Source organism: Euphorbia lathyris, chromosome 5 (assembly GCF_963576675.1).
Source record: "Euphorbia lathyris chromosome 5, ddEupLath1.1, whole genome shotgun sequence".
Lineage (NCBI taxonomy): Eukaryota > Viridiplantae > Streptophyta > Magnoliopsida > Malpighiales > Euphorbiaceae > Euphorbia > Euphorbia lathyris.
Window position 1 is genome coordinate 39,033,748 of NC_088914.1, and position 12,003 is coordinate 39,045,750.

The following is a 12,003-nucleotide window of genomic DNA, read 5'->3' on the forward strand; positions in this document are numbered from 1 at the left end:
GAAACTGTGACTATTTAATATAGACAGTAATAATCTCTGTGTTAGTTCCAAGTGAGTTTAGAGAATAGAATCTAAAACTGCTCAACCAAATAGTTTTCCATGAGCCATCAATTGAAATTTTTTGCTTAGAATTGGGACTCAATTGATGATTTTTTATTAGCTCAAGGACCTGATTGATGATTTTGATAGTTTAAGGTCTTAATTGAATTTTAAGCCTTAGTTTAAGAATCCAAATGAGTATTATGCCTAATTAATATTATTGAATAAAATTACTTATTTACTTTGTCCTATGTGTACCAAATATAAGAATGTTGTCTATTTTCTCTTCTCACACCAAATTGCAACTAAATATCATACCCTCTCAACTAATAAAGAGGGATTACTTTCCTAATCAATCACTGTAAAACACTCATACGCATCAAAATTGTTTACAGCCTGGAATTTCCTTTCTCTACCTCAATTAGTTTTGAGTTTGTTATTTACTTGCACTATCTTCACCCATCAGTTCTTCAAGAGAAAATTCATCCTCTTCAATTATCTCTCCATCTTTCCCATCCCATGGCTCCGTCTTTACTATTTCCAGTGTACCATCCAAAGCCAAATTTCCCTTTCCACCGCGTCCAGCTTCCCTCACAAATTCTCTGAAAAAACACGGATTCCCCTTATTTAAGCTTTTTGCTTGTAAAGAAGAAGATTACTGAATTAGCTAAAAGTGCACAAGCATTATAAGACTTACGTAATATGATCAAGCTCAAATGCACTTTTAAGTGGTGCATATACTCCTTTCTTCACATTCAGAGCAACCAAAGCTGGGTACCCGTATCCACCAACACTTACACGCTTCTCAAGATCCGGCTGCTTCCCTGCAGCTGCCCAGACATAGCTGCAAACAGATAAATGTTCAACAAGTTACTCATCATTTCCTCATTTGGTTTATGTAAACATGAATATGGACTGTAACCAAGTTATAACTAAAAGAACACATAGAAAAGAGCCAAGTAAAGACAGATCTGTTATTTACTATAATCCACTTGCCTGTAAGGACTCCGTTTAAACTTCTCAGCAGCAGATAATAACTGATCAATGTATTTGTTTCTTCCCTCTGCCTTGCTGTCCAAAATATCAGGTAAGAAAGCAACAAAGCAGATAGCTGCTGGACCACATTTCTCTTCCATTACATCCTGTGCATTAACAGAAAAAGTTTTATAACATCAGCTACAGAAGATCTACTCAGATTGGAGCGGTTCTTAGGATGTAAATGCTTACTGGGCCAGTCAGCTCAGTCACTTCAGGTGGTGCAACATTAGTTTCCAGCTGTGTCAAAGCGAATGATTCAATAGCTGAGGCAGTTCGGGCACCTTCATAAGGAATTGGACTATCTTTGTCTGCACCAAACACCAGGATGGTAGGGAATCCTTGCACACTGAACCTGCTCATTAAGGACTGATAGCCCCCACCATGTTAAAACCATGTCAGTTATATTTGTTTTGAAGTGTTGGACGATGAAAATGTAAAACTACATCACATCTACTTTTCAATAGATTTTTTGGGAAAACATTGCCAGGAAAATATATTAAAGTAATATGGAGCATAACTAACAAGAGGATAAAAATAAAAATAATGAAGTTTTCTAATACTTCATGCAGATATTGTACAAGCCACGTGGAACAGTTAGCATATAATCACAGAACTCTATACAGTAAGAGTATGCAATTCTAAACTCCGCCTGTGAGTGTCACTTGGTGGCATTTACAGCCGGTCCCAAGCCCGGATAAAGAAGGAGGGTTGCGGTAAGTTTGTGGTGGACAACGCAAAACTTAGCCACATCTTATGGACATGAATTCATGTTAGCCGACCCCGAATCATTTCGGGACTAAGACTTTGTTGTTGTTGTAAGAGTATGCAATTCTAATGAAAGTTGTTTTCAATCAAAAACACGTACAAACATGATTAGGTAAAGATAAAGAAGAACCATAATGATACAATTTCTGGGACTGTCAAAACCTAACAACAGTAATTGAATGCGAGGCCACACACAGAGTCAGACTATTCTCTTCACTTCGGATGTTGTAAGCACACAAATTAGGAGGAAATAAATGTAAAATGATCCTAACTTTAGAATACAACAACTGAATCAATTACCTTCTCGGAATCACAGTCAACATGACCAAGTTTCACCTTGCCCTTCAAGTTATTAGAAGCCTTCTTCCACTCAGGAGCCAGTTTTTTACAATGTCCACACCTTGAAAAAGTACATATATGTATAGTCTTTATCATTGCAGTTGTAAAGTAGAATTCCCAGACTATTTAAATTAATCTAACTACATGCAGTGTAGTCCAATTTACATCAACCATATAAATTGAAATCCAACATTTACTCTTAGGCTTATGCACTAAAGTCAGAATCAATCATGTGATTATTGGATAACACATGCAAATTATCAAGTAATTGGCCACCACTCATTAAGCAGTAGGTTATTTCATATCAAGTTGACTTTGTTGAATGGGAATCTCTGGTCCTGCTAATAATTTATTACATTCACTTATTTGTATCATTCCAAGTGGTAAATTGATACTAGGACAACTCAAATTCTATCAGATGGAGGGGGTTGCAGAGGAAATTAACGTGGTATTTCTTGCAAGTAAGATTATTACAGGGCAACAAAGAATGCTTACCAAGGTGCAAAGAACTCCACTACCCAAAGTTCTTTACTTTTAAGCACCAATTCATCAAAGTTACGGGAATTCAATTCAACTGACGCACTTGGTTCAGATTTCTCACTAGATCCTCCAGTTGATTTGCCACTTAAGCGCTCCTTCAAAAGCCCCTTTATCTGTACAAAAGTTTATATGGTGAGAAAAAAGAAAAGCAAGAACCTTTCCACACATTATTTAACAAACAATTACAAACCTGCTGGATTGCAAATTCGGCAATAGGTTTGACATCCCTGGCTCCTTGATAATCTACTGGAGGCTTCCCAGGTGCAAAGACCTTGATGGTAGGAAAGCCCTTAATCCCATATTCCTATTCAGAAGTAAGGCAATTGTGGTTCAGCAATCAACATCGCCACAAACAGTGTGTAGCAGTAGAAAAATATAATACAATGAGAAATTTTGGACTGCAATGTCTGCAAACTTAAGCCATCATAATTACAAGGAAACTGCGACAAACAGCAGACTGCCTGAATAATCTAATTTAGTTTCTACCAGAACAAGGGAACTATAAAAGACAAATATACATCTGAGAACAAAATATATGAAATTTCCCTCGACCCTTGTTGCTTCAGGCACAAATTCTTTCCATCTAATCATGACCGGACCTTGACGAAAACATCAGTTAAGAATTTTCTACAATAATATTTAGCTCAGGAAACAAGTGAAATCATGAGATACAGTGCTGATTATGTTCTCAGAATTCTTAGGGTCCCAAAAAGCCATTGCAAGAAACTATTTTTGGAAATCACACAAGTACCAAACTTAGAATAACAGGACAAGCAATACTCAACCAATTGATTTTGAAAAAAGCGAATGAAACCTAGCGTTTAGGTTATTTATGCAAAAGGTAGAGTCTGCATCAAGCAGGGTACTGATACTATTTCATGTTTGTGTGGGGCAAAAGGTTGGCTGTGACTTCCAAACCATAACCCAACTATCACCAAACATGTCCTTCTTTTTGCTTAACTTTATGGATGCATATGATTTTTACTATTACATTGTCATAACTCCACATTAAAAATGATGGTCTCTAATTGAGAATATGTGGTTTCATGTGTGCCGTTGATATTAAAAAAAACTATAAAGTTAAATTATATCTTTCCATTGCAAAAGAGAGATGAAAAAGATGTACTGTGATTTCCGACTAGATAAAAACCTGAGCAAGTGACTGGTGAGCATCAGCATCAAGAGCGGCAACAGTAGCAACACCTTTCAAGACAGTAGCTGCCTTCTCCCATATGGGAGTAAGAGCTTTGCAATGGCCACACCAAGGTGCAAAGAACTCAACTAGAACTACTCCATTGGAATTTAGAACCTGCCAAACGTTCCAAGATATCAATTAATTCGCATTTTCATCTAGATAAAAAAGAAATAGATAAATGCGGATCCATTAATTTCACAAAACAAACTGAACAGCACAAAACTAAAAAAAAAAAAAGTAACTGTGAAGATTTTCCATACTCTATGAAAGATACTAGTATGCCTAAAAATCCAGATCCAAAGTATCAACTCATAGGAAGTCAAAAGAAAATCTGAAGGGTGCCAAATAAAAAGCACTCAACCAGCATAACCCCAACTGTTCATTTACTGGTAATTTACCATCATTTCATGTATTAAAAAAAAAATACAAATCAAGAAATTCTCCCGTTCCCTTGATTTTCTCATAGATAAAGAGAAGCTAAGCGAAAGTATGGTTCATCAAATTACCTTAGACTTGAAGTTGGAGGGGTTTAGCTGGAGCACAGGAGATGATGGGCCGTATAATGCATAGCAGAGATTAAACGATAACAATAGGATTGATAAAGCTAAAAAAAATGGCGATCGCGGTCGATGCATTCTGCCTCGCTTTCTCGGGAAATTAGTTTCTCTCTCTCTCCAGCGAACAGACACCTGTTTCTCGCTACCGGGTGAAGGGAAGGAAAAACCTTAGCTGACGACGCTGCGAGCTACATGTATTAGCCAATAGAAGATTGACACTTGAACCTTCTCATGAATATCCTTGTCTCTTGTAAAAAGTGGGATATGGAAACAAGTTAGAATAACTTTTCATAGTGTGATTCGTTGGTAAAATTATAATTTTTGAGTTGTTATCCTAGTAACACTTACATGTTTATTTTTTTTTTCTTTTATAGGTCCACGAGATAATAAATTTGGATCTTGCGTGTGCAAATAAAAAGAAAAACTCCTCTTCAAGGGAAGAGGCAGGTCTGCAGGCTGCAGCACATTGGAAGAGAAGGAAAGCAAGCAAGCAACAGGGCTGTCCTAAGCATAGGCAGGAGGGGCTGCCTGAGCCCATGGATGAAAATGGTCTAATTATAATAATGTGTGGTACTATTACAGACTTTTAAACTATATTTTATTAAATTAAAAAAATATATATTTTGATTCAAAACATTTTTATAAGATTCTTTCCAAATTAAAAATCTTGGCATTAGATTAAATTCAAAAAAAAAAATTATACTTGATTTAAAATATGGGCATCAATTACTAAGTAGTGTTTCCAAATTCTCTAATTTATCTCACATTCTTTACAAATTTCTTAATAAAAATATTGGACATCAATTCCCTAATTTATCTCAGATTTTTTCCATAATTATCTCTCCCACCCATTATTCTTAACAAAATTTCTAATTTATCTCCTGGTTTTGCAAAACTCTATCTGATTTACTTGGTCTTCAGAAACAATTTGGAAGAAACGCATCAAAATCTTCCAATTTCAAGAACTTAGCCGCTAAAGCCCGTTAAGTGAGATGATTTTCATATTTAATTTTTCATTTTTCTGTTATCATATTTTGTGTCCTGTAGAGCATAGAATCTACTAGAACTATTTCATAATCTATTAAATTTGAAAATTTTGCATTTAGAAATGCTCATAGACATCATTTTGTCTAAGAAATTGGGTACTCAAAAGAATATAAAATGTTTTTTTCATATGAAATGTTTTTATTAGATTGTTTGTTAAATGTAACAAAAAAATATATCACTTTTAAGTAATATTCTTTTATGCAATTAACTTTTCTATTTTATTTCTTACTTGTACTTATTTATTAGGCCTCAATTAGTAACTCGCCCATGGACCTCTAAAACCTCAGGATCGGTCCTGGCAAGCAAGCAAATTGGAAAGAAAGAGCACGCACGGGAAGCAAAATCGCAGTGTCGTAGAGATTAGTAGATAGAGAAGAAGATTGGCAAAACCTCATATTAGAGAAGCATGAAGATTTGGAAATTGATCCTGGATAGCATACCTAAAAATCGCAGTCTTCCACTGTCTCTCTAAAATGATGTATATGTCACAATTATAGATAGAGATTATTTAGGTATTATTAGGTGGTTAATTGTTTTTACATTAAGTGGTATTTAGCTTTAATAGATGTTATTTAGGAATGTTTACAGCTGTGGGAAATTATAATTGCTGCCACATCAGCAGTTATTAGGCCTATTTAGAGTGAATTGCTATATTTCCTATTCTTATTTAAGGTAGGTTAGAATGAATAGGATGATTTAAGGTACGTTAGAATTATTAGGGGCATGAATTTAAGAGACTAGCTATACTTTCCTTTTCCTTTTTTCCTATTTAAGAGAATGAGTTTGTACTAATTCATTATGCAATTGATTAATGAAATCTTTATTTCTTTCTTCTGAATTCTCTCTCTATTCTCTGTTTATCTCGATCTCTCTCTAACCTTCTCTCTTCTTTCTCTATTCTTCTCTTCTCCTAAGATCTTTTCTGCCCTAATCTTACTGTCAGAAACCCCTAATCCTGACATTGCAGCAGTTATAATTTTCCACAGCTGTAAACATTCCTAAATAACATCTATTAAAGCTAAATACCACTTAATAAAAACAATTAACCACCTAATAATACCTAAATAATCCCTATCTATAATCGTGACAGTATATTACCAGATTTGCTTTTACGTATTACATATTACATTTTTTGGCTTGCGCCCCTCATTTCCGGACTCGCCCTAACAAGTACAACAAGTCACAAAATTCATAAAGAGAAGTAAAAAATATATTTTATGGAATCCAAATAAGTAGAAAAACAACTGCAATCGAATTTCACTCATTTAGGTCATTCTAAATATTCGGACTGAATTCTTTCTTTTATTGCAAGGAATGACTCTTTGTTTCCGTTCTTGCTAAATCTAAAAATGTATAAGTAACAGAATAATAGAGAATAGGTAGAAAATCAAACACATATAAAGATCTGATAAAATATATAAATGTCAACTAAAAAGAAAATATAATAAAGAAAAATACACGAAACATAACCCAATAGGAGGAGGGCAAATGAAGACAAATTTCATTCTTCCTCTTCAAAATAGATCGATAAAAAATGAAGACTTTGACAGAAAAAAAAGGAAAGAGAAGAGAAGAAAAGCAAGAGGAGGAGGTAGCGGTTTTTAGATTAGAATTTTAGTCATATCCTTTACTTATGATGATAGAGATAAATATAAAATTATAATTTTTCTACCTTTTACAATTGAGCAACTATACACATGTACATAATTGTACAAAATAGAAAAAACTATAGAGATACAAATAAATTGGATGTAATATGAAATCTAAGATAAAGACGTCCGACCTCTTAGATAGGTATTTGTAAGAGGCTATATATCTCTAACATGTGTATAGTATTCTATCTTATACATTAATCGAGATGTTATATATCTTTAGTGAGTGTGCTTTCGACGATTTGCACAATCTATTTACAAGTAAAGGTAAGACAAACGAATATGTTACGTTACGTGCAAGTAAGTGATGTATGAATTATCCATCCGTAAGTAATTCAAATCGGGTAAGTTGACATAATTATGCAAGAGCAGAAAATCCTTTCTCTCTCTATTAGCACACCCTCCCTCTATCTTTTAAAGTTTTTGCACTTAGTTTATGGAACAATCGCTTTTCCTACTGAACAATCTTTGGCGTAAGAGTTGTGTGACCAGTAATACAAAATTGTTGTGTTTCTTTCGCTGTTACTCAACGATAATCTGTGATGCAAAATGTAACTTGATAATAATTAATATAAATACAACTATTAATGTAACTAATATATAATTAAGTTGAAGAAGAGGAAAGTCATTTTTTAATTTATTATTTCTTTTTTTTTTTTTGTAAATTTTTAATATTGAATTTTATTTAAATTTGTTTTAATTTTCTATATAATTTATTTTGATAAAATGTTGTGTTTCCTTTAATTTTTATATAATTTATCAATCTAAATATTAATTAATTAATTAATCTAATAAAATATAATATATTGGAGGATAAATAAAAATAATCCACATTTTTTTAGTAAATATTTAGTTGAATCTCACAAATTGAAAGAGATGATGTATTTGAAAGCAGAATTAAAATTATGGTGATATGGTAGATGAAGATGTTATAAGAGACAAGTTAGAGATGGTAAAACTTTTTATAAAATTAGAGTAATCTGAAATGATTTACACTGCACATATACATGTATGAGAAAGTGATCTCTAAGTGAGGGTGAAGAAAGCCATTAAAGGATGATAGACAAGTTGATTAGCATTAACACCGAAAACAAAATCAGCATGAGCATAATCCTGCCGGAACAGTAAAACCAGCTTGTCGGGGTGGTGATGTTTGAGGCTATCCAATAGAAGATTGACATCTGTAACATCAGCAAGTGTGTCCTGTCCTCCATATCCCATGAAAAGAGGAACATCATTTGGAATGTTTGTGATGTTGTAAACAGGTGGAGTTGGTTGCCTGTAATGATCCATGTTCTCATCTTCATTTCCATAATCAAACATTGCTATTTTTCCTGTTCTTATCACTGTTTTCAATGTCAATTTCTTCTTAATTAATCTCATAAACTTAATTAGCCAGTCACTCACTTACTTTGAGCCAGATGAATGAGGTTCTTTGTAGATGTGGACTGAGGTTGATTATCAAGGAAACTATTTGTCTTTGAAGAATTCACACAGCAATTTGGGCCTACCAACAAATATTAATTGCATACAATCATTAGAAGCAATACCATAAAAGTAAATTTCAATGGAGAAAGGCAGTTAGTACGTACCAGTGAATGCATCTATTAAGTTGGAACAAGTTAGTCCAGGCTTGTCACATATATTCTCCACTAGTTTAGAAGCAGCTTGTCTGTTCAAAAATTAATTAAAAAAGCACCAAATACGTACTCTGGGGCCAATTACAAAAATTTAATAAGGCCTGAAGCAGTAAAGCTTAATTTAGTAACTCACGCTCCAGGAATGAATTCTCTGAGGCCTAACCAGTAGAGTTCCTGAAAATGACAAAATATGAATCAAAATTGAAATTATTTTGTGAAACATTTAAAAGGTAGAAATGGTCCAGTCCAGTGTTTACTTCAGCCAGAAATAAATCGGCAGCAAGTTTAGTAAGTGGGGATGGAATCTGATTAAGATGAGCAATAGGGCTAAGCAAAGCAGCTGATCTCAGCAAGTTTAACAATTTATGCTGTGAAAATGCACCCAAAGCCATCAAAGTTCCCTTCAAATCAAAATCAAAATGAAGTTGTTAGATTAGATTAATTAATTATCTGAAATGAGATATGATATTTATTCACCAGAGAATGAGCAACGTAGTGAAGTTTGTGTCCTGTTTGGTTATGAACATATTGGAATATAGCAGGAAGATCATAAGCTGCTAATTCATCCCATGACCATTCCCAGAAAGCCTGCAATTAATTCAATTTCAATACCGTTAGTTATTTTTAATTGGTTTTTATATTAATGAATTGCGAGATTGATCATAACCGAATCAGTGGGACTAAGAGAAGTGTGGCCGCGGCTATATGTAGTCCCACGGGTGTTAGCAATCCAAACATCATAGCCATTGTCAGCCAATATGAAAGCTAGAGACTCATCGGGAGCATTCAGTAACCATGTTGCACCATCCTACCATCATGAAATTATAGATTCTTTTGGAGTAAACATCAGCCATGTCATGGATATATCAATTTTATTATTATACGATCGATGCTAACCGACATTAGACCATGCTGCAGCAGAACCGGTCCCTTGTCTGCTGGCTTACCGGTGCGTCCCACAGGCATTCTCTGCAAGCTTAGAATATAACCATCCTCTGTAGTTACCTGAAAAAAAAAAGCATAACAAAAATAAAATGAAAAAAGAATGATATTGAAGAGAGGAAAATGAAATTAAGATAAGTTTGTACTTTAAATTCATGGCAAACATAGCCTTGTGAAATTGCCATGGATTCACAAATGCTATCATTAGAAGTTGAGATTGAATTAAGGTTTGATGTTGCTGCTAAAGTTAAAGTTGCAGAAGAACATAATAATAATAAGACTATAACTATAAAAACAGCCATTTGCAGGTATTTTTAATTACAAGATTGATCGATGGATGGATGCAAATTTATAGCGGGATAAAAAAAAAGCAAGTAGATTATGTCACATGTAATTAAATAATGCATTCTGTTTTAACTAATTCGGAGATTGTTAAAACAAAGGCAAGTAGTAGGGTCCACTCTCATTGCCTACATAGTATTTTTCTTAGAAAGGAGTGACAAATTAGTGGCAATTTTTGTCTCTAATTCCAATCACAATTAATGTGAATATATCAGCAGTTGCGTTCACATGGATCCCGATAACCAGTAAATTTGATCATTTACTAATAAATCTAGACGGATTAAATATAAATTTTAGGATGTTTTGAATCTTCATTTTAAGATTTTAATCCATAATAATCAAATTTACGTGGTCATTGAATCCATGTAAATGCAACTATGTGAATATATATACTATTAATAGGGACAGAGAATTTAGGAGTTTGCACATTTACAAAATGCTTTTATATTGTCTTACTTGCATAAATAAATATACCATACATGGGCCAAACATTTATTGTGTATATAAAAATTAAGCAAATGGATTGTCACATTTATCTTTCATTTCAATATATTATATTATTTCATTGATCTTTTATTTTTAGTCAAGTTAAGCTCTTAATCACTAAATTACTTAACTTTGAGCACCAAACTCAGTTATCAAAATGTTGTCTGTCTTTATTTCCATTATATATAGGGTTAATTACAAAAATAGGTCAAATGGGAGGCCCATTTACATATTTAATCCATTTACTCAACCAACTCCATATCTAGATTGATTTTGTATGGCTTTCTCATAATACCCTCAATATTTACGCGCGTCTCGCCCCCTCCCGTCCGACTTCGCAGATTCCATATTATGCGAAGCCTGCGAAGCTAATGTTTGGGTTTATATGCAAAGCCTGCGAATCTAATGTTTGTTTTACTTGATGAATTTAGTTCGCATATGCGAAGCCTGCGAAGCTAAAGTTTGGTTTACTTGATGAATTTAGTTCGCATATGCGAAGCCTGTATATGTTTTGAAGCTAATTCGCGAAGTGGTATATAAAAAAATGGCAAACAACAACGGATTCTAACATTAAAATCATAACATTATCAAAATTTACAACAAGATTGCCATAATAACAACATTAAAATCACAACAACGTCAAAATTTACAACAAGATTGCCACAGTAAACTCCTAACAAAGCACATTCACTCCTAAAATGGTTGGTTAGTAGAGATTGTGCCAATAATCCGATACCAATTTTGAAGCGGATGAGTAATCTTGGTGTGCACCGTGAGACACATCCATCCCAAAAGGTCTGAACTTCTATTTCATTTTGGGATGAGAAATGGAAGTCCAGACCTTTTGGGATGGATGTGTCCCATGGTGCACACCAAGATTACTCATTCACTTCAAAATTGGTATCGGATTATTGGCACAATCTCTCCTAACTAACCATTTCAGGAGTGAATGTGTCAATTTTGAGGGAAGTTCATCCCTATACAGGAAGGAAAGTTATCTCCCCTACAGCCCAGTACGCCGCCTTCCAGAAAGGGATGTTACGTATTCAACCACCTTCAGAAAAAATTAATTAGGCAGCGAAAAAGACGATTTTGTGTCACATCCGTGTCCTTAATTTTTTATTTATTATATCCCGAACCGTAAGTTATATTATATTCGTTTTAGGATTGTTCGATTAATTGGATGTTACGGGTATAGTTTTGAGGGTAATTGCACATTTTTGTAACAATTATAAGTTTAGGGTAAGTTTTAAAAGAAATTAGATTTTTGGAGGACCAAAGTGCATAATTATCCACTCACATCAAGGTCTATATATAATATTAATTCATAATGATAGATCATTTTGATCAAAACTCTTGCTTCTACATCCTTCTCCTCCTCCATTCTCTCTCCTTTCTCCTCCACCTTCAACCACCACCAA

At 33.9% G+C, this 12,003-nt stretch overlaps 2 protein-coding genes across 2 annotated transcripts; both read right to left on the reverse strand.

Annotated features, from left to right (window-relative positions):
* Window positions 1-234: 234 nt before the first annotated feature.
* LOC136230814 (protein disulfide isomerase-like 2-3) lies at window positions 235-4,729 on the reverse strand. Its single transcript, XM_066019995.1, has 9 exons — window positions 4,423-4,729; window positions 3,872-4,030; window positions 2,912-3,025; window positions 2,677-2,834; window positions 2,143-2,242; window positions 1,267-1,443; window positions 1,036-1,181; window positions 737-883; window positions 235-641 (listed from the first exon to the last, which is right to left on the reverse strand). The coding sequence occupies exons 1-9, from the start codon at window positions 4,549-4,551 to the stop codon at window positions 476-478; spliced, it is 1,296 nt and encodes a 431-aa protein (XP_065876067.1). The 5' UTR covers window positions 4,552-4,729; the 3' UTR covers window positions 235-475.
* A 3,469-nt stretch (window positions 4,730-8,198) lies between these two features.
* On the reverse strand, window positions 8,199-10,056 carry LOC136229758 (triacylglycerol lipase 2-like). The gene is made up of 9 exons (XM_066018652.1): window positions 9,901-10,056; window positions 9,710-9,817; window positions 9,480-9,620; window positions 9,290-9,400; window positions 9,070-9,213; window positions 8,946-8,986; window positions 8,765-8,844; window positions 8,584-8,679; window positions 8,199-8,518 (listed from the first exon to the last, which is right to left on the reverse strand). The coding sequence occupies exons 1-9, from the start codon at window positions 10,054-10,056 to the stop codon at window positions 8,199-8,201; spliced, it is 1,197 nt and encodes a 398-aa protein (XP_065874724.1).
* Between the last annotated feature and the right edge of the window lie 1,947 nt (window positions 10,057-12,003).

Bases quoted from the DNA above. Each gene is read 5' to 3' on its own strand.
- LOC136230814 (XM_066019995.1), bottom strand. From the start codon at position 4,551: ATGCATCGACCGCGATCGCCATTTTTTTTAGCTTTATCAATCCTATTG. The intron at 4,031-4,422 runs GTAATTTGATGA...AACGTTTGGCAG, and splicing joins CCTCCAACTTCAAGTCTAAG to GTTCTAAATTCCAATGGAGT. The intron at 642-736 runs GTAAGTCTTATA...GTGTTTTTTCAG, and splicing joins TTTGAGCTTGATCATATTAC to AGAATTTGTGAGGGAAGCTG.
- LOC136229758 (XM_066018652.1), bottom strand. From the start codon at position 10,056: ATGGCTGTTTTTATAGTTATAGTCTTATTATTATTATGTTCTTCTGCA. The intron at 9,214-9,289 runs GTGAATAAATAT...TTTGATTTGAAG, and splicing joins ACTACGTTGCTCATTCTCTG to GGAACTTTGATGGCTTTGGG. The intron at 8,519-8,583 runs GTAAGTGAGTGA...CATTGAAAACAG, and splicing joins CCTCATTCATCTGGCTCAAA to TGATAAGAACAGGAAAAATA.